Source organism: Pipistrellus kuhlii, unplaced genomic scaffold, assembly GCF_014108245.1.
Source record: "Pipistrellus kuhlii isolate mPipKuh1 unplaced genomic scaffold, mPipKuh1.p scaffold_m20_p_2, whole genome shotgun sequence".
Lineage (NCBI taxonomy): Eukaryota > Metazoa > Chordata > Mammalia > Chiroptera > Vespertilionidae > Pipistrellus > Pipistrellus kuhlii.
This window is the reverse complement of record NW_023425515.1, coordinates 151,656,715-151,677,714: the sequence shown is the minus strand read 5'-3', so window position 1 is coordinate 151,677,714 and position 21,000 is coordinate 151,656,715. Positions and strand designations below refer to the sequence as shown.

The 21,000-nt window shown below is 44.3% G+C and overlaps 1 protein-coding gene across 3 annotated transcripts in view; it reads left to right on the top strand.

Annotated features, from left to right (window-relative positions):
- The first annotated feature begins 453 nt into the window (after positions 1–453).
- Positions 454–21,000, top strand: part of DNAJC6 (DnaJ heat shock protein family (Hsp40) member C6) — a 131,107-nt gene continuing 110,560 nt past the window's right edge. Inside the window, exon 1 of one of the 3 annotated variants that reach the window (XM_036443850.2) lies at positions 454–665. In XM_036443850.2, the coding sequence (XP_036299743.1) occupies positions 551–665 (115 nt within the window). In that variant the 5' untranslated portion in view covers positions 454–550. Of the gene's footprint in view, positions 666–12,191; positions 12,396–21,000 lie in introns of those variants that run through there. The other 2 variants (XM_036443852.2, XM_036443853.2) reach the window with 2 other exon arrangements.

The window sequence follows — 21,000 nt, the reverse complement described above, 5'->3', positions numbered from 1 at the left end:
CCTAATATGAGATCCTTCTCGGGCAGTAGTGAGGTATGAACAACTAGGGTTTAGGGCCAGGACTTGAGAATGGTCACCCTTTAGCAGGTGTGTGATTCTGGGCAGACTAGAGAAACTCTTGGAGCTCCCATTTTTATCGTTTTTGGGGCAAAAAAAAATCACACCCCTTGAGATTTTCCCTGTTCATTAATGATGCGTAGCAGTTCTTGGCTTCTGCATGCACATCTCCTGGACCAAAGACGAGCGGCTAAAGCCTCCCCCGTTAGGCGGCCAGGCACCAAGAGCTGCCCAGCCTGGCGCGGCACAGCAGCGCCCACGCCCAGGCCGGCCGCACCCCACAGGCGCCGCCCCAGCAGCTGTCCCCCCTCCTCCCTCCTCCCTCCTTCTCTCTTCCCCCCCCCCCCTCCCACCCGCCCGGCCGCAAGCTCCTCCCCCGGCGGCCGCGTCCACCCGGGAGGCGGCCCGGAGGCGGACGGCACCTGGCAGCGCGCGGGCGGCGGGGGCGGCAGCAGCGACCCTCGGGAGGGCGGGGAGGCGCGTGGGCGCACCGATGGGAGCCACTGAGCCCGGCGGCAAGAAGAGCCGGAGGCTGCTTTCCTCTCTGCGGCCCTGGAAGGCCGCCCGGCGGCTGTGGAGGACGCGCTCGGCTCCCAAGGCGGCACAGGGTGAGTGTGGGCGCGGCCGGGGGACCTGGGACTGTGCGCGGCCGGTGCCCGCTTCCCAGGGCGGCAGCGCGGGCCGCGTTCCCCGACCCGGACCTGCGGGCGGCGGGCGGCGTGGCCAGGAGGTCGGGCCGGGCGATCCGGCACCCCGACCCTCAGCCGCGGGAACGAGACAGGTCCCCGAGCTCACCCGGGGCGCGGGGTCCGGTGTCGGCGCTGTCCCCGCGCCCTCTCCGCTCCTCGGCCTCATAGGCGTCTCCCCTAGGCCCCGGTGTTTGCGGCTTATGGCCCGCAGAAGTCCCTGGCTGTGTATTTGGCGCTGGATCGCAGGGATCAGGGTGCTTTGGGGACACAATCTTAGGTTTGCATCCGCCGCCCCGCCTCCTCCCGCCCAGCACCTGGCAGGCACCTGCATTGCAGAGCCCGTTGGGGGTATGAATCTGGACCCATGCTACTACCTTCAAGGTCCTTCCCCATCAGACCCTCCCGTTTCCAACCTGCCTGCTGTGACTCCTTGTTATCTCGTAAGCTCAAGCCACAATAAACTATTTCCCAGACACATCCCACCCTGTTCTCACCAGGGCCTTAACTCACATTTATTCAGTCACTGATTCACTTCATTCATTCATTCATTCATTCATTCATTCATTCCATAATTTGTATCCTGCTCCCTCTGTGTGCCAGGGCCTGAGCGAACCACAGAGGCAAGGCCCCAGCTCATGGAACTACTTTTAGAGGTGGGAAGGGACATTGCACATATAAAACAGGTTAAAAATCTCCCCGTCATCTGGGAGAGGAGGAAAGGAAATGGCAGGTGGATAGGGAGAGCGCTCTCTCTCTCTCTCTCTCTCTCTCTCTCTCTCTCTCTCTCTCTCTCTCTCTTTCTCTCTCTCACTGAGGCAATGGAAGTCGAGATCTGAAGTCTTATTAGGAGCTACTCCAGTTTGGAGCCCAAGAGAGCAGTCCAGCCAGAGGGAATAACTGCTGGAGAGGTCCCTGTGTGTCCCGGGAAAGGGAGGGAAGCAGGGTCTGGATCAGGGTCTGGGTAGGCCACGATGAGGTGTTTGGAAGCCATTAATGTATGCTCTGCAGGGACATGACATGAGCTGCTGGCTCACCGCCTCCTTTCTATCTGCAACAGCCCATTCCTAACCATCTGTTAAGCCTAACCCGTGAAGCCTTTCCTGGGGTTCCTGCCACCTGTAACCCCTCTTTTATCATCTCATCACCCACTGGGCATGTGTTGCTGTTCATCTGTGTTTCAGATTCCATGTGACAGGCTCCCCTCGGCTCCCTCTCTACATTCCGCTTTAGGCTAGCTGAGGGCTTGCAACTTTGTAGATACCTGTTTGCATGTGTGTTTACATATGTGTGTTTACGTATGTGTCCTATCTTGTCCTTTCCATCTGTTTCCATCATCTCAGGATTCTTCTTCTGAGACACCCACACGCCTTGGCTTCTAAAATGGCCGATCTGAAGGGGGCAGAGGCTAGATTGCACCGGAGCCCTGTCGATGCTGTTGTTGTCAACCTCTCAACCCTCGGGTTGTTTTGAGGATAAAAAGAATGAATGAGTTAATAAATGTAAAGTGCTGACACATAGTAAGCATTCTACAAATAAATTTGACAAAGGGCAGAAATGATTATCTCCCGGATATTTATTGCATTAGAAACAAGCTTTTCTATTGTTGGTAGTTGTGGGGTGGGGGTTGGGGGGTGCGGGGGAAGGGAGGTGAGGGGAATGGGGGAGGGATTGGCACTGTCCTCTTGCGGCTTTCAAAGGATGTGTGATTACTTTCCTCAAGACAGCAATTAAGCTCCTTCCCCACTGGCACCCAGAACTGTTGCTGAAAATTAGTAGGACTGAAGGCTAACCACCAGTTTGTTTAGCTTGCCTGAGTAGTTGAACAGATTGGGAATTGCAACAAGTATTTTTTGAGTGATAATCACATTCCTAGTCCAGGTGTGTGTGAATATTTTCAGAAGAGGAATAAATGGATATTGCCACTGTGCTAAATCAAGTTACAATTAGTTTCCTAGTTTTGTAATTAAAAAAAAATATTTTTCATTGATTTCAGAGAGGAAGGGAAAGGGAGAGAGAGAGAAACATCAGTGATGTGAGAGAATCATTGATCGGCTGCCTCCTGTCCTCCCCCTACTGGGAATGGAGCCCGAAACCTGGGCATGTTCTCTAGATGGAAATCAAACTTGGGACCCTTCAGTCTACAAGCCGATGCTCTATCCACTAAGTCAAACCAGCTAGAGCAGTTTTATAAATTTTTTAGGAGAAAATGGACAAGTTTCCATTTATTTTATTTTTTAAAATGTATTTTTAAATTGATTTCAGAGAGGAAGGGAAAGGGAGAGATAGAAACATCAATGATGAGAGAGAATCACTGATGGGATGCCTCCTGCACACCTCCTGCTGGGGATCAAGCCCAAAACCCAGGCATGTGCCCTTAACTGGAATTGAATCTGGGACCCGTCAGTCCGCAGGCAGGCACTCTATCCACTGAGCCAAACCAGCCAGGGCCTAGATTTATAATTTTTAAAACGAGTTCTATACTGTATATGCAGCCAATCTCTTCTCTCTTCCTGTGTTCCTCTCCTAGAGTTTGCCCATTGCCATGCTTTGCCTCTCTTTCCTGCGTTAGGATCTTGGCTGCTCACTACATTTCTCTACGTCCCCATCCCCTGTACAGCCTGGAGGTGAGGTCATTATAATGTCTTTGTCATAAGACACGTTACAGTTTACAGAATAGGTCAACCACAAAATCGTGTTTAGATCTTGACAATGCACCATGAAGGAGGGAGGGCAGATGATTTATTTTTTCCCCCACTTACAGATGAGAAAGATGAAACAATTTAATAAATATCACCCAGCTGTGTGGTTCAGTGGTAACACTGACCTATGAACCAGGAGGTCACAGTTCAATTCCCAGTCAGGGCACATGCCTGGGTTGTGGGCTAAATCCCTAGTGTAGGACGTGCGGGAGGCAGCCAGTCAATGATTCTCTCTTATCATTGATGTTTCTATCTTTTTCTCCCCCCACCCCCTTCCTCTCTGAAATCAGTAAAAATATATTTTTAAAAAATTAATAAATATTATTCAATGAAGGAAATCCACATTCTAATTTCATTTGATTTTCTTAAAAGGTAGCCTGAATTTATCATGAGGGTGTCACCATCACTTTAGGCGTCTAGAATCGCATGCTTTAGCATCAGACAGACTACGCTTTGAATCTGCCTCTAATAAGTGCCATATTAATAAGCTGTGTGATCTTGGGCAGGGTACTAAATCTTTCTAAATCTAAAACTCCTTTATATATCATATGTGAATGAAGGGTGCTAATGCCTATGTCATCGTGTTACTGTGATGATTAAATGAGTTTATGTATATGAAATGCCTTGTTCATAGTGGCTCACAAGGTGGTGGTTATTTTTATTAATATTACTTCAGATCTTCCCACATATGATCATATCCCAAATATGTTCAACCATGGGGCTGGAAAGTTCAGTGGGCTATGGGAAAAAACCATGGCTAGAAGTTCCACTGGGGCAACTATCCCTTCTGGACTAATGAGAAGGCCTTCCATATATCACCATTCCTCTTTCCCACTCCCCGCCCCCCCCCCCCCCCCCCCCCCCCACACACACACACGCACACAGAAGGCTGCAGTTCTGTCTGTGAGAAGTAACAAATCTTTTGGGGACTCTTGACATCTTTTCAGCCTAATGCTGTTATGAACCAGAGCAGACATTCAATTCAGAAGTTTGTAATGAATGAATCCTCTAGGGCTGTGGTCGGCAAACTGTGGCTTGTGAGGGCTCTTTGGCCCCTTGCGTCAGGCTCTTCCACAAAATACCATGGCCTGGGCGAGTCTCTTTGAAGAAGAGGTGTTAGAAGAAGTTTAAGTTTAAAAAATTTGGCTCTCAAAAGAAATTTCAATCGTTGTACTGTTGATATTTGGCTCTGTTGACTAAGGAGTTTGCTGACCACTGCTCTAGGGGGTACATACAGGGTGTCCCCCCAAAATGTATACATACTTTAACAATTCTGAAAATGAAATGTATCTTAATGAACACTGCCTTGATCATTATTCAAAGTGTGTATTTACATTTTTTTGGGACACCTTATATATCTTCAAAGAGAATGAGTCTGAAATGTAACATTTCAAACATTGCAAGTATAGGATAAATACCTAGAAGGATAGTTAACTGGGCTAAAAGGTATTCACTTCTTTTTATTTTTTTTAATTTTATTTTATTGATTTTTTTACAGAGAGGAAGAGAGAGGGATAGAGAGTTAGAAACATCGATGAGAGAATCATCGATCAGCCGCCTCCTGCACACCCCACACTGGGGATGTGCCCGCAACCAAGGTATATGCCCTTGACCGGAATCGAACCTGGGACCTTTCAATCCGCAGGCTGATGCTCTATCCACTGAGCCAAACCGGTTTTGGCTGTATTCACTTCTTTAATTTTGAAAGATGTTGCTAAGTTTACCTCAGTATATTTTAACTAATTTACTTCCCTCCAGTAGTGTATGAGAGTCCTGGTTCCCTGCTTCCTTGTTAATACTGAATGCTTCCCAGCTTTTTAGTGCTTGCCAGCTTGATGGGTGTGAAATGGTACTGCATGGTTTTATATTGAATTTCCTTGATGAATAATGAAGCTGGAGATTTTTCACATCGGCCTTGTGTGATCCTCTCTGAAATGTCTGCTCGTGTCTTTTCCTAATCTCCACCCCCCTCACGCTCCCCCCCACCCCCCGCCTTGGAAGTTTGTCTTTTCCTTACCCACTTACAGGAATTTTTCAATAGTCTGGATACTAATCATTTACTGGCTTATATTAAAAACTTGAAAATACACCTAACAGTGCAAGTGTTTCTAAATGGGAATGTGAGCAAAATGTGCCCAGTGGAAATTTACTCCCCATATGCTTCCATCCTTTCAAAAAAAAACAAACAAAAAAAGTATTTTGATCAAATATCAAAGCTTTTAGGTGACAGAAAAGGGAGCGAGCAGCTGGTGGAAGGATTCTGTGAGCAGATTTGCCTAGCTCTCGAAGCCATGGTGTGCAATGGGTCTTGAGAACCTGCAGTTAGAAATTACCTCCTCCAAATCCCGCTGGGGGAAGAGCCCTTTCCCAGCTCTGGGCTTCCCTGGGAAGACACAGGTTGGACCTGGAGTCAGTCTCTATCAGCAATGATGCTTTCCAGGACAAGTTAGTTGGAGAAGAGGACGGAATACTTGCCAGGTGATCTGTGGTTTGTTTCCTCACTGCCATTTTTTTTTCTGGCCATATGTCTCTAAAAACAGATCACATTGAATGGAAATAATGATCACTACCTAGTGATATTGGAAAGACCAAATGAGATCATGAATGCAAAAGGCTATGTAAACACGTGGCATATTTTCTAGGCTCTGGAAGTAACTAGTGCCCTGACCCGCGGGGCAACAACGAGGGCACGTGGAAATCACCTAAGAGAATGAAGCAAACAAGGAATGCAAAGAACGGAGGCAAGACAGGGTTCTGATCAAGCCTCAAGATTTTTATTCAAGAACATCGGTATATAAGCGCTCAGGAGGGGAAGGGAGGGGCAAGAGAAGGAGTTGTCCCAAGGTGATTGGCTGGGTGCTGGGTACTTGTGCTTAGCTGGTTTTGGCGCTCTTGCTCAACCAGGAAGTGGAACTGACCAGAAAGCGAGACTGGACTTTTTCTTTATGGCTCCCGACAAACTGGCACTGCCAGAGTGGGAAAACCTTGTTGAACTATAATCTTTGGGCCCCATCCCTTCTCCTAGCACCTGTTGGCCATTCTGGTGCATGACCACAGAGCAGTAGTTTTCCCAGTGTGGTCTCTGAGCCAGCCTCATCTGCATCACCAGGAATTGGTTGGAAATGCAAATTATTTGCCCCACCCTAAGAGCTACTGAATCAGAAGCGTTTGAAGTGGGGCCCAGCAATCTGTTCTAAGGAGCCTTGCAGTAATTCTCACCTGTGCTGAAGTGGGAGAACCACTGGCCTGGTTCTCCCACTGGGTATGGGTTTTAAATCTTAACTCTCCCATTTGCCACTTGTGACACTAGACCCCTGTTGGGCTTACCAGCTCTCATCAATAAAAGGATGTGGTATCTCCCTCCTGGGATTGTGGTGAGAAAGAAATGATAGGAAGAATCCCAGATCTGCTACTTGTTAGCTGTATGTCCTTTGGCAAGTTTCCTTGCCTCTTTTTTCTCATCTAAAAAGATGAAATGGCCAAAACCGGTTTGGCTCAGTGGATAGAGCGTCGGCCTGTGGACTGAGGGGTCCCAGGTTCGATTTTGGTCAAGGGCATGTACCTCTCTCATGGATGTGGGCATGTACCTCTCTCATGGATGTTTCTAACTCTCTATCTCTCTCCCTTCCTCTCTGTAAAAAATCAATAAAATATATTTAAAAATAAATAAATAAAAAGATGAAATGGCAAGAGTTAACATATATGCACTGCTTACTATGTAACAGCCATTGCTGGCTTATATGTCCAAACAATTTAAAAAATATATCTATCATATGCACTGTCCCAAACCAGTGCATATGTTAATTTTATTTAATTTTTACAATAACCCTGTTTTACCATCTCTATTTTACAAATGGGAAAACTGAAGCACAGAGAGGTTAAGTAACCTTTTATTTTCTCTTTTTACTGTCCTTTTATTGATTTTAGAGAGAAAGGGAGAGGGGAGAGGGAGAGAGAGATGAAATCTAATAGATGAGAGAAAATCATCGATTGGCTGCCTCCTGCAGTGTCTAGCCTGGGGATCAAGCCCATAGCCCGGACATGTGCCCGGACCAGGAATCAAACCAAGACCTCCTGGTTCATAGTTCAATGCTCAACCACTAAGCCATGCTTGCAGGCTAAGTAACATTTTCAGAGTTACACAAAAGTTACACAGCTAATGAGCTGGAATTCAAACCCAGGCAGTGTGCTGTGTAGTGTCCTTGCCTTAAAGATAATACTTGGAAATAATTGGTTCTCAGTCCTTGTGTGATGATGGTGATAAGAAGGTTGCCTGAAGCACAGTAGGTACTTCATGGATTTTACTCCCTTTCCCTTGCCTTGTGGCCTGGCTTCAGGAAAGCTTGCTGAGCTTTCCTGGTAGTTGTGCAGCCCTCTTCGGCCCTGACTCTACTTAAAAACCGACACCCACCAGTGGGCCATTTTTCTCTTCTGACTCTTTTATGCTCACTTGGACGCTCTGAGCAAACCAAACAGGGACATGGCTTGATGGAAGAAGACTGGATGAGGCGGTTTAGGTGAAGCTACCCTCCAGTCATGGTCACCTCACCCTATGTGTCTTGGAAATGAATGACCAAGCCAGGAGAGGTTCCAGGCAGGTGGAAGCTCATTGGGTCTGCCTAATTTGGGATGCAACCTCCAAATTTCTTTTGCTCTCCAATTTCTAAGAGAATGTAAAAGCGTTTTTTTGTTTGTTTGTTTGTTTGTTTGTTTTTTAATTTTATTAATTTTCCACAGAGAGGAAGGGAAAGAAATAGAAGGGAAAGAAATAGAAATGTCGATGAGAGAGAAACATCAACCAGCTGCCTCCTGCACACCCCCTACCGGGGATGTGCCCGCAACCAAGGTATATGCCCTTGACCGGAATCAAACCTGGGACCTTTCCACAGATGCTCCATCCACTGAGCCAAACCGGTTTTGGCTGTAAAAGCTTTTTTTGTTGTTGTTTCCTTTTTGCACAGTTTTTCTTCAAATTAAAATCTACAACTGGGAAGTTTAACTCACAGTATTACAGCAACGTTTTGTTTTGTTTTGTTTTTTCTTTCAAAAAAATTTTTTTTGGGGCCTGGGACAATAAAAAGCTTGTTCTCTTTCAATTCAGGCCCCACCGATTGTTCTTAAAAATTCCTTTTGGTTTTGCTTTCAAGATGGCCTCCCCTGCTGGGCATGACTCACCAGCTCGGTGACTCAGAAGTGGCTTCTAACAAGACCAGGACTGTGCAGAGCAGGGAGGGGACGTGGGGGCCTGTGGAGCCCACCTGGAGCTGTCCCTGAACCCGGTCGATGAGGTGGAGCACCGTTTTCATGAATGCATGTTCATGTGGCCTTTGGTGCCTGTTTGTTTGAAGTCTGAGGTCTGCCAGAGACATTGCCTTGCTCTGGAAAGCTCCAATGCTCGAGTCCATCCTTGTCCCTCAACTGAATGTGGCCTGAGGGTTACTGTGGGGCATGACAGAGCTTAGGGAATGTACCTGACCTGGCTTGGAATGGCCACAGAATCAGGAGGTCTGTAAATATTGGGCCAGGAGGAAAAGTAAAGGTTCTTGTTATTTGGCGAGGTCTTCAAACATCTTTCAAGTTAATTTTTAAAATAAACTATCAATTAAGGATGGATAGAGAGATGGGCGGATATGCAATAAAGAAAATACAGCAAAATGTATTTGAAGAGGCAGTTCATGGTGCAATTCTCCCAACTCCCCCACCCCTCCCCCCCACCTTCTCAATCCTCATCCAAGGACATGCTTAGAGATAGGAAGAGGAGGGAGGGAGGGAGGGAGGGAGGGAGGGAGAAACAGAAACACTGGTCAGTTGCCTTCATACACTCCCTGACTTGGGATCAAACCCATAACCCAGAAATGTGCCCTGAACCAGGAATTGAACCGGCAGCCTTTCGGTGCACGGGATGGGAGCCACTCCGACTGGGCTCTTCCAACCTTTTTATGTTTGAAACTTTTCAAAATGCAATGTTGTGTAAAATGCCCCACACTCTCAAAAAAAAAAAAAATTACTTCCTCTTTAATATAAATAGCTACCCTTCTCACACTTTCTGACTCCCCAGCTTTGGCCTTTTTCCCTGGGAAGCCTGCTTGAGGCTGGGCTGAGGCTGGCGGGGGGTGAGCTACTCCTTTATGTCAAGGGCTTTGTATCATTCCTGATTTGTAATTCTCAGTACAGTAGCTCTGGCTAGTTATTATTTTCTGCATTTTATGAGGAAACTGAAGTGCAGAGGGGTAAACTTGCTCCAGCTTACCGGGTACTAATGTCAGTCTTAGAGCATCTATGGAGCCCTTTACTTTATGTGTCAGGCTGTGTGTTACGTACTTAACTTGCATTAACTTGTCTGAGCCTCTCTCAGGCCTAGGAGGCAGGTACCATTATTACCTCACCCGGGAATAGAGACTTAGAGGGGTGCAAGCACACGTTTCAGCTTCCTCTGGGGGCCAGTAAGGGGCAGGACCCATGTTTGAATCAAGTCTCTTCTGCTTTAGAGCCGCTGCCTCTCTCCGCAGGCCCGGGCCTTGGCATTCCTCTTCCTGGTTCAGTAAATCAGCATACCTTCTGGAACCCTCTTGCCCGGAGACCACAGCTCTTTGAGGACAGAGAATGTTTTGTTCAGCACTGTGTTGTTCCCAGTGTTCAGAGCAGTGCCTGGCACAATGAATATTTATCGAGTGAAAGGGTGAATGAATGGTGCCTTCTCACCACCTACTTCTTCTCTAACCCCCTCAGCCTCTAAGGGTGGGGTGGTCCTGCTAGGCATGTTGAGGCTGTGCCAGACTTGGTCCTTGGAGACAGAGATGCCTGTTCCTTTGACGTGATATGGGCCAACATGGCTCATTTGGTAGCAGCAAGGAATTTTAATGAGAGTAGATTTTCTTCATTGGTCTTATGCTGTCTGAGGTGCAGAAAGGTATTACCCCACTGCCAAGTAGAGAGGGGAGCAAAGATTAAATACTTACAATTTCCCCCAAATTTCTGGGAGTCCTTAAATTGTGGCAGCTAGAAACCAACTCTATAAACCCTAGTGCCTATGATAGTTTTCATTCTCTAGCTGTATTTAATATAGTAATGAACTAGTGAACACTAGCAATTAGTTCTTATAAGTGTGCCCAAGCATGTTGGTAATTGTATATTGTGTTTCTATAGTGCTGAGTTACGAAGTATCAACATCTGTTTGCCCTTTTGATCTTCTGAACAGCCTGGTACCTACAGAGGCAGGCCTGATTAGCCCCACATTGCAGATGAGGAAACTAGAGTCAGAGAGGCGAAGCCACCTGCCCTCCACCACTCAGTTAATAGTGGTAGAGATAGGCCTTCAACGCTCTTGCCTTAACTCCTGCTCCAGCAAATTTTCCACGTCAGTATTGTATTTAACCCAGCAATTTCGGGGGGCTGAGAGCAATAGGTATGTATATATATATTTTTTAAATTATATATATATATATATTTATTGATTTCAGAGAGGAAGAGGAGAGAGAGAGGGAGAGAGAGAGAGAGATACAGCAATGAGAATCGTTGATCAGCGGCTGCAGACCTCATACTGGGGATGGAGCCTACAACTGGGGCATGTGCCCTCAACTAGAATCGAACCTGGGACCCTTCAGTCCACAGGTTGACACTCTGTCCACTGAGCCAAATCAGTAAGGGCTATATTTCTTTTTATTGCCCATCATCCAACTTAGTGAGGCCCTCAACTGGGTCAGTTAATCTTTTTGGATATCAGTTTACCAATCTGTATAATGGGGAATAGACAGCACCCACCAGTGAGTGCACTGGAAGCAGAGGAGTTTATGAGGATTCCAAACTTAAAAAAACAATCTCAGAGTGAAGATGTTTGGAAGGGACCATAATGATCCTAACCAATTTTTCATAAAATAAGTTAAATATCAACTTAGCCTGGTTTACTTTATAAAAAATGGCACTTCTGCTCCTTCATAATTATGCTTCATTTTTCTCCATATTATTCATTGACATTCATTATATGTTTAAATTGGCTTGTTTATTGTCTGTTTGAATCCTTCCACCAGAGGGTAGTAGCCATGAGAGCAAGGACTTGGTCTGTTTTTTGTATTCCTGTGTTGACTAGTGCCTGGCGCAAATACCATTTAGTAGGAAGTAAGAGAGGGGAAAAGGGAGGGAAAGAAGGAAGGAAGGAATGAAGGAAGGAATCTTAGCTATGTAATGATTGAAAGTAAGCTTGAATTGGATGATTGAAAGATTCACTCAAAACTTCCTTGCCCTCCAACAGAGGTCTGGGATGCATGATCTGGTTTCCTCATACTCATTTCTGGCTCAGTGACTCAGTGGCTTAAAACCAATCAAAGCCTCCTAGAGTATCAACTTACCTCAGGGTGAAGTGGGTTCAGGAACCCGTGTCCATGCAGCATTCATAGGTCATTGCATTGTACTGTATGCTTCTATTGTAACATCTGAGAGCAGCTGGAGGACAGAGCCTGGTCCACAGAAAGGTAAAAGAAATGTTTTATGAATGCATGATTATGTAAGAGGAAACAAGGTACGGGGGTCTTCATTCCCCTCCAGAGTTAAGGTCTCTATTTGAAAACAAGCCCAGTGCATGACACAGACATTCCCCCTTGAACTTGAACCACATCTCTCCAGAGACAAGGAGGTGCTGAACAGCTGGTTTCTTAACCTCAGGGAAGGAAGGCATGCCCAGGCTCCAGATCCAATTCCATGCCATGTTTTGGAAGTTGTGTTTACGTCTGCCTTCACCTCTATCCTTTCGCTCCAGCATAAGCAAAATTATAACCCCGCACCCTGACTTGCATGCAGTTATCCGAGCCCCGTGCTCCCGGGTTGAGGGACTTCGCCCCCGAGACTGCTGTCTGTGAATGACAAATCGAAAGTCAGGGTTGGAGGATCGGCCGGACTTTCCTACCCATTTGCAGCAGAGGGAGGAAGGAGAGGATGAAGGATTCTGAAAATAAAGGTAAGGGCCCAACGGCAGAGGGGAGTCAAAAAGATGCTAGAGATGTGACTGCCCTCCACAGACCTTAATGTGTATTAATGGCTAGTTTATCATTACGGTGCATATGTCATTTTAACAGCCTTAGTTACATAATAAACACGACTTTTTTGAAGACTGGCTTCAAAAGAAATATCAAACATTAAAACGAGTGGCTTTTGGTTTCCAAATAGTGTGTCATTCCATTTTCCATTTTTTTTTGGTGTGTGACAAAAAACCGTATTTTTGCATTCTTCATTTCACCTTAGCCCAGGAACACATTTCCATTTCGCAGATTTCCTAATGCCAGCTATGGGGGTTTTGGGTAATTTTATACTGGGAGTGTTCACAGTACTTAACGGCAGGTTTTTCAGTGCATTATTGGAGTTGGAATATCTGATATACTTTGGACTTAGGTCGTTTGGGTTCTCAAGAAAAGCGATGGCTGAGGATCCCTGACTGAACATTCATCTTTTCAGGAGCGCCCCGATGGGGCGCTTTCCCTGACCTTCAGAACTGTTTACCTTGCAGAGAGAAATTCGGATGCAAACACCGCCCCCCCCCCCCATTCCGCCAGCTCCCACCCCCTAGATCCTCGGTCCGTTAACATCCCACCTCACCCCCTGTCACTCTAATTCCCAGGGAGGTTTGATAGAGGAGAGAAACGGCTTTAAATTCTGAGGCTGCTTAACATTTCTGCCGCAGTTGGGGGAGGAGCGATAGACCCCAAGGACTCAGGAGGCTCCCTGTGCTCCCTGATCCTGTTTCCAGGACAGAACCCCCCCCCTCCCCCCCTTCTGCTGCCTTGGTCCAGCTCCGGGGGCGGGGGCGGAGGCAGCGCAGGGGCCGCGGGCTCCCGGGCAGCTCCGGGGTGGCCGCTGGGCGGAGGACGCCATCTCTGCGAGCCTGTGCCCTGCCGCTGCTTCCTGAGCGCTAATTTTAGGGTTTGCCTGCTTCTCCCCTTTTTCTCCCCCTGCAGCGCCCCCGCTTCCCTCCTCGCACACTTTCGGTGATCCTCTCCCCGGAGCTACTGCGCATCCATTTGCACCGGACTGTGCCTGCTGCGTTGGGAGCTCGGGCGCTCTGCCCTTGGGGACCAACCAGGCTGGGGCTGCAGGTGGAGGCTGGCCCGCGGCTGCAGGCGGCCAAGTGGAGTTATTGGGGTGATCCCTGCAGCGCCTCCTTCCTGTGCGCAGGGCCTTGGCCTCCTGACCAGTCCCCAGCCCCTGTCGATAGCTAGTTATAAGATTCCAAATTAAAAATAAGAAAAACAAACGAAAACCGTGCACAGCCTGATGTCAGCGGAGAGATGGCATTTTAAGCCGCCACGCTGTTTGTAATGCAGGCTCTCAGCCACCCCACTGTCAGCAATCGAGGCTTAAGAGCGGGCTGGGGAAGCTGCTGTTGGTAGTAGTAACCTCTAGTAGTCTCTGGATCATTCATATGCACTATTGATCCATGTGGTTGGGATGTTAAAATTTTAATGAAGCAGCCCCAGCAGAGAAGAAAACAGCTATGCATGGGCCTGGTAAGTGGAAAGAGGGCCTGCCCACCCCCGTTTCTAAGCCAGCCTCTGACAGACAGACAAAACCTGTGTGTGTGTCAGAGAAGTATTTTAAATGAACTCAAGAAAAACATCGGCTTTTCCTGTGTTGTTTTCAGTGGCTGGAGAAAGGGTTACTAGAAAGAGAAAAATTGTTTATGTGCCATGTCATGCTAGGCCAGTGGCATGGTTTGGGGGGAGGGGGAGTGGGGGGAAAGGAAGGCTGTCTGAATGGGAGGCTGGGGCTGTGGTTAATGTTCACCATGGTTTGGAAGCGAAGTGCTCCCAGTTAACAGGCTGTTTTCAGTTTCTGATCCCAGCTGCTCTTTTGAAGTGAGGTGGTAGTTAGAACTTTTGTTTCACTTTGTTTGGTTGTGAGTCAGAATAATTAGGTTTCTGGCTTGTTTGGCCACAAACTCATTCATGACCTATTTGTTTTTTTGGATCTCGGTTTCCTTATTTCAAAAATGGGGAAATGTTAGACCAATTCACTGTTCTTCAGATTGTGGGCAGTAAAAAAGCCATGCAGTGAGCCTGAAGCAACATTTAGAAAGATGAAATTGGATAGAAAATGGTAGAAACTGTTGCACATGGTAAGGGTAAATATTATTTCTGGAAACTTCTGTTTTAGATATTTACATTTGTTTTGCTATGTAAGTATGGGCTCTATTGGTGTTAGATTCTGTTTCCCACTGTGCGTCCTCACTGAGTCAAAAGGAGAAACACTGAAATAAACCATAGGTTTTTTAATTTGGTTTGCAAGGAGCCTGTGAAATGCAATTGTATATGCATATCCTTTATTGCTTACATATGAGATATTTATAGTTTTCTTCAGATTTTCAAAGGTGCATAAGCCCCCAAACACGTTATAAACTATTATATTTTTTCCAAACCTCTTCCTAGCTAAACCTTTCATGCTGGAAGGGTTAAGTCCCACATTTCAAGTGTTGGCAGAGACCAGATGAGAGTGTGATGTGATGCAGTGTGTGTGCATGTTGAAGAGAGGGTGTGATCCTGCTAAACATACCATGAGAACCCTGTAGGTTTGCAAAGAATCAGTTGGAGATCTGAATATGAAACATAAATATACTAAAAATTAGAGTCTTTGTGCTGAAAAGTACTACAGAAAAATTATTAAAATGTTGTGAAATTTTCAGAAGTCAACTCTCCTTGTAAAGACCAAAAAAGGAAGAGAGGTAACATTTAAAGGGTTTACAGAGGCAAAAAAATACTCAGGATGTTGGTAGGAGAACTGAATTTTTATAAGCTACCATCACATGACTTATGTTCAGTAAATGTTAAAGTAGTTTAATAAATGTCATTCTTTGTCCTATTTTTGGTATATGTTGTCTTAAGACAGTTTGGTGAGGCTGACTTTTTTATTTTTTTAAAGAAGAATTTTCATTTTTGACATACATTTTTATTGATTTCAGAGAGGAAGGTAGAAAGAGAGAGGGATTAAAACATCAGTGATGAGAGAAAATCATTGATCAGCTGCCTCTTGCATATCCTCTATTGGGGATTGAGCCTGCAACCTTGGGCATGTGCCCGAACTGGTAATTGAACCATGACCTCCTGGTTCATAGGTCAATGCTCAACTACTGAGCCACACTAGCTGGGCTGAGGCTGTCTTATATAAGACACGTTGTGTAACATTTACCTAGCATATCTCAAAATGCTTTTTAAGCTAGAAAAAAAAAATTGTATAAGACAACTAAGAAGAAAATAGTTGAATGAGTTACTAAGTGGGTATTGGCAAACAGTACAGCTAGTTATAATAATAACCATAGCTCCTATTTAATTGACAACTAGTACATGAAAAGCTTTCTGCAAAGAGCTTTACATATTGTCACAACATTGGTAGGTAGGGGGTATTTTATATGTAAAAAAAATGGATTGAGAATTTTGTACAGTGGTACAGCTAGTAAGTAGCAGAGGTCATTTTATCTCCCAAACCATTCATTCGCATGGTAGACAAGGCTTGAGAATATGTAGCATGGCGGCTTGCAGAACTTTTAATAACATTTTCAACATCATTTATTATTAGAATTCATTTACTTATTATAAAAGAGAAATGTGAACCTTGGAGAATGATAGCTTTTGACTAATTTTCTAAATTGTGTTCATTTGCAAAGACATCTTAAGTCCAGCTCCAAATTTTTCTTTTATTTAGTAAGTTTTCTGAGTATTTTATACAACAAGGTTTTAGAAACAGATATGAAAAGATAAGAATGGAGAATTTGAAAATTTGGGTGGAGATTTTTTTTTCCTACAAGACTTCAGGACAAATAGTTCTTTCAGTTTTTCTGTTGTTTTTCTATATTTTATCTTAAAATAGCAAATGACATTTTGTAAGCAAATAAAATTATGGACAGCATATTTTAATGTGATAAAACTAGGATTAGAGCATTGGTCTATGCTAGTGGTTCCTGAAATAATTTGATTTTTTTTATTTTATTGAACTTTATTACAGAGACTGTTTGAAAATTTGACTATGGTCAGGTCCAGACTTTTAGGCCCTAAATATTAAAGATTCTGGTGTTCATACCCATGTCTGTAATTCAAAATAAAATAAGTATAAGGAAGTCCAAAAACATTGTGTGTGTTTTTAACCATCACATCCACTTTGAAACTTTTAGAGAATTCAGATTCTTTCCAGGATTTTTTTGTTATTGCTTCTTGTGACTGTGTGGGCTGAGGAAGTGATGTTTTGGCTGGGGTGATCTGTAAAATGGCTGTGATTTTCTTTTGGTTTCACAGCTAGTTTGTGATATAGCTGGTTTTACAGCATGGGCAAGTCTGGTGGTTCTCAAATGGGCATGGTACTACTTCCTGAGGGAAATTGGAAATATGCATTCCCTGGGAAGGCTCCAGAAATGCTCGATGTACTGGACTGTTCCAGATAATTCTGTCATATGACAATTTATCTAATGTTTGTGCAGCTTTTGAGTGTTTTGCTGAAGAGGTAAGTAAAAACCTTCTATAATTTTCTGAGCTTAGAACATAAGTTGGTTTTACATATGCTGAAATTACCAGGATTAAAATTGCTGTGTAAATTGAGGAAAGATTATACTTAATTTTGTTCAGAACACCACTTACCCAAACTTACCCAAAATGATACCGCTTGCATTTGACACTACAGTATAACACACCTGTCTCATTCAATGTACATACAAGTGCAGGTATGTGACTACTTTATTATGTTCCCTGATATAGTCCTGCTTGATTATTTACATATTGAAATGCATATTGTTTTATTATAAACTAGTGGTCCTGTGCATGGATTCATACACATTAAAGGAAATTAATTAGGAGAAATATTTTAATATCACTATTCGCCCTTTCTCAATAACAGAAGTGTCAATCAAATTCATGATCAGAAATATAAATTAGTACAATAGAAGAAATTTGCAAGTTTTCTTCAGAATAATCAGTGAAGAACCCATTAATGCAGCAATATTTGAAATTAGATAAATGGTTATATTAGGAGCAATTAAGTATTATTATTTGGAAAGAAAGAGTAACAGATATAAATGAATAGCTACTGCATACAGTTGTCTATAGTGCCTAGAAACCTTGTTGATAAACTTGATATTGTGGGTAAAGTACAAGTGAAGAATCAAGAATGATTCGACTCCTCTAGCATTCCCATGATGCGAATATTGGTATGCTCTAAGTTGTCCCAGATGCCCCTTACACTGTCTTTTTTTGCTCTTGTAATTGGGTGTTTTTTGCTTCCTTGTTTTCCAAATCACTGATTTGATTCTCAGCTTCCTCTACTCTACTATTGATTTCCTGTAAATTATTCTTCATTTCAGTTCGTATATCTTTCATTACTGACTGGTCCTATTTTGTATTTGATGTTCTTACTAAACTTATTAAGTTCCTTGAGCATCCTTATAACCATTGTTTTTGACTCTGTATTTGGTAGTTTGCTTGCTTCCATTTTATTTAGTTCTTTTTCTGGAGATTTATTCTGTTCTTTCATTTTCAATGTTGATTTTTATTTTTTTTAAAAATATATTTAATTTATTTTTTACAGAGAGGAAGGGAGAGGGATACAGAGCTAAAACATCAACGAGAGAGAAACATCGACCAGCTGCCTCCTGTGCACCTCCCCTCTGGGGATGTGCCCACAACCAATGTACATGCCCTTGACCTGAATTGAACCTGGGACCTTTCCGTCTGCAGACCGATGCTCTATCAGTGAGCCAAACCGGTTTCAGTTCAATGTTGATTTTTAAATTGCCAGTGCATGTCGTATGTACTGGCTGGTCGGTCAGTTGGATGGTCAGATGGACGTCCAGTTGGTCACTTACTTTTTATAGAAATAGATGTCTTTCACTTCTCTTTTATATTCTAGTTGGTACATTATATATCTTATTTTTTCAAATTTTGTATTGGGTAGGTTATTTTCTATTTGAATTTTGAGATACTAAACAGGGAACTACAAAATATGTACTATATTTACGTACATTTGTGTTACTTGGAGTTTATAAAATTACTTTATTTTGGCCTCCTTCACATATTGCGGACCAGTAGTTTTATTGCTAGTTTCACCCAGTGGCCAGATAAGTTCCTATTGAATGAGTACAAAAAACATTTTACATAAATATTAAAGACACGCTTTGAAATTAAATACTTATTGCATTTTGAAGTTACTTATTACATATTCTTATAAGCTAATATCTTTTTAAAGTATGATACTTTGTAAAACACTGTGTAATATGAAGTGAAAATTCTGTGATCTGTCTGAAATGTGTTAATGTTAAAAAAATTTGACCCAAAATTAAAACTTTTTGAGATTATACACTCAATTATATATTTAACTAGAGGCCCGGTGCATGAAATTTGTGCATGGAGGGGTTGTGTGTGTCCCTCAGCCCAGCCTGCACCTCTCTGATCTGGGACCCCTTGAGGGATGTCCCTCTCACTATCCAGGACTGCTGGCTCCCAACTGCTCGCCTGCCTGCCTGATTGCCCCTAACCACTTCTGCCTGCTATCTAGATCACCCCCTAACCACTCCCTTGCCAGCCTGATCGATGCCTAACTGCTCCCCTGCTGGCCTGATTGCCCCCAACTTCCCTCTCCTGCAGGTCTGGTTGTCCCCAACTGCCTTCTCCTGGTGGCCCAGTAATCCCTAACTGACCTCTCCTATAGGTCTGGCTGCTCCAACTGCCCTCCCCTGCCACCTAGTCACCCCAAACTGCTCTCCCATGCAGCCTGGATGCCCCTAACTGCTCTTCCCTGCTAGCCTGGCCCCTCCAACTGCCCTTCCCTTCAGGCCTAGTTGCCCCCAACTACCCTCCCCTGCTGGCCTGGTCCCCCCCAACTACCCTTCCCTGTAGGCCTGGTTGCCCCCAACTGTCCTCCCTTGAAGGCTTGGTTCCCTCCCAACTGCCTTCCCCTGCTGGCCTGGTCACCCCCAACTTCTCTTCTCTGCCAGCCCGGTCACCTCTAACTACCCTCTCCTACTGGCCTGATCGCCCACAACTGCCCTCCCCTGCCAGCCATCTTGTGTCCACATGCAGGCAGCCATCTTGTGTGTTAGAGTGATGATCAATTTGTATATTACTCTTTTATTAGATTGGATAGAGGCCCAGTGCATGAAATTCGTGCATGAGTAGGGTCCCTAGGCCTGGTTGGTGATCAGGGCCAATTGAGGCCTTCCAGCTGCCAACCGGGGCCTTCCTTCATTCCGCACCACCCCCTGGTGGTCAGTGCACATCATAGCGAGTTGTCAAATTCCTGTTCTCCTGGTTGAACTCCTGGGGGGACAATTTGCATAATAGGGTTTTATATAGATAGATAGTTCATTTAAAAATATTTAGATTTAATTATAGCAATGAGATTGAGCTGAGCACAACCTAGCCTCCTTTTAAAAAAAAAAAAATATATATATATATGTATATATTTATTGTAGAAGGCATTACATATGTCTCCCCTTTCCCCCCATTGATCCCTTCTAGCTCCCCCAACCCTGTCCCAGGCTTTCACCACCCTATTGTCTGTCCATGGACTATGCATATACGCATACAAGTTCTTTGATTGATCTCCTCCCACCCACCTACTCCTGCCTTCTCCCTGAGATTTGACAGTCTGTTCCATGTTTCTATGTCTCTGGATCTACAATATTTTATTCAACAGTTTATTTTGTTCATTAGATTCCACATATGAGTGAGATCATGTGATACTTGTCTTTCTCTGACTGGCTTATTTCAGTTAGCATAATACTCTCCAGGTCCCTCCAGGCTTTCTCAAAGGGTAAGAGATCCTTCTTTTTTACTTCTGCATAGTATTCCATGGAGTAAATGTAGCACAACTTTTAAAAAATATATATTTTTATTGATTTCAGAGAGGAAGGGAGAAGGAGAGAGGGATAGAAACATCAATGATGAGAGAGAATCATTGATTGGCTGCCTCCTGCTCATCCCACACCAGAGATCGAGCTCAAAACCTGGGCATGTATCTTGACGGGGAATCGAATAGTGACCTGGTGGTTCATAGGTCGACCCTCAAGTACGGTCCTACACCAGCTAGGTTGTACCACAGCTTTTTTTATCCACTCATCTACTGATGGGCACTTGGGCTGTTTTCAGATCTGAGCTATTGTAAATTGCACTGCTATGAACATAGGGGTGCATACATTTTTCCTGATTGGCATTTTGGATCCATTAGGATATATTCCTAGAAGTGGGATCATGGGATCAAATGGCAGATCCATATTTAATTTTTTTGAGGAAACTCCATACTGTTTTCCATAATGGCTGCCCAATCTGCATTCCCACCAGCAGTATACTCGGGTTCCCTTTTCTCCACATCCTCACAAGCACTTGTCATTTGTTGACTTGTTGATGGTAACCATTCTGACAAGTATGAGGTGTTACCTCATTGTCTTTTTCATTTTCATCTCTCTGATGATCAGTGACTTTGAGCATTTTTTTTTCATATGTTTCTTGGCCATTTGTATGTCCATTTTGAAGAAGTATCTATTTAGGTCCTTTGCCCATTTTTTTTTTTTTTGATTGTTTATCTTCCTTTTGTTA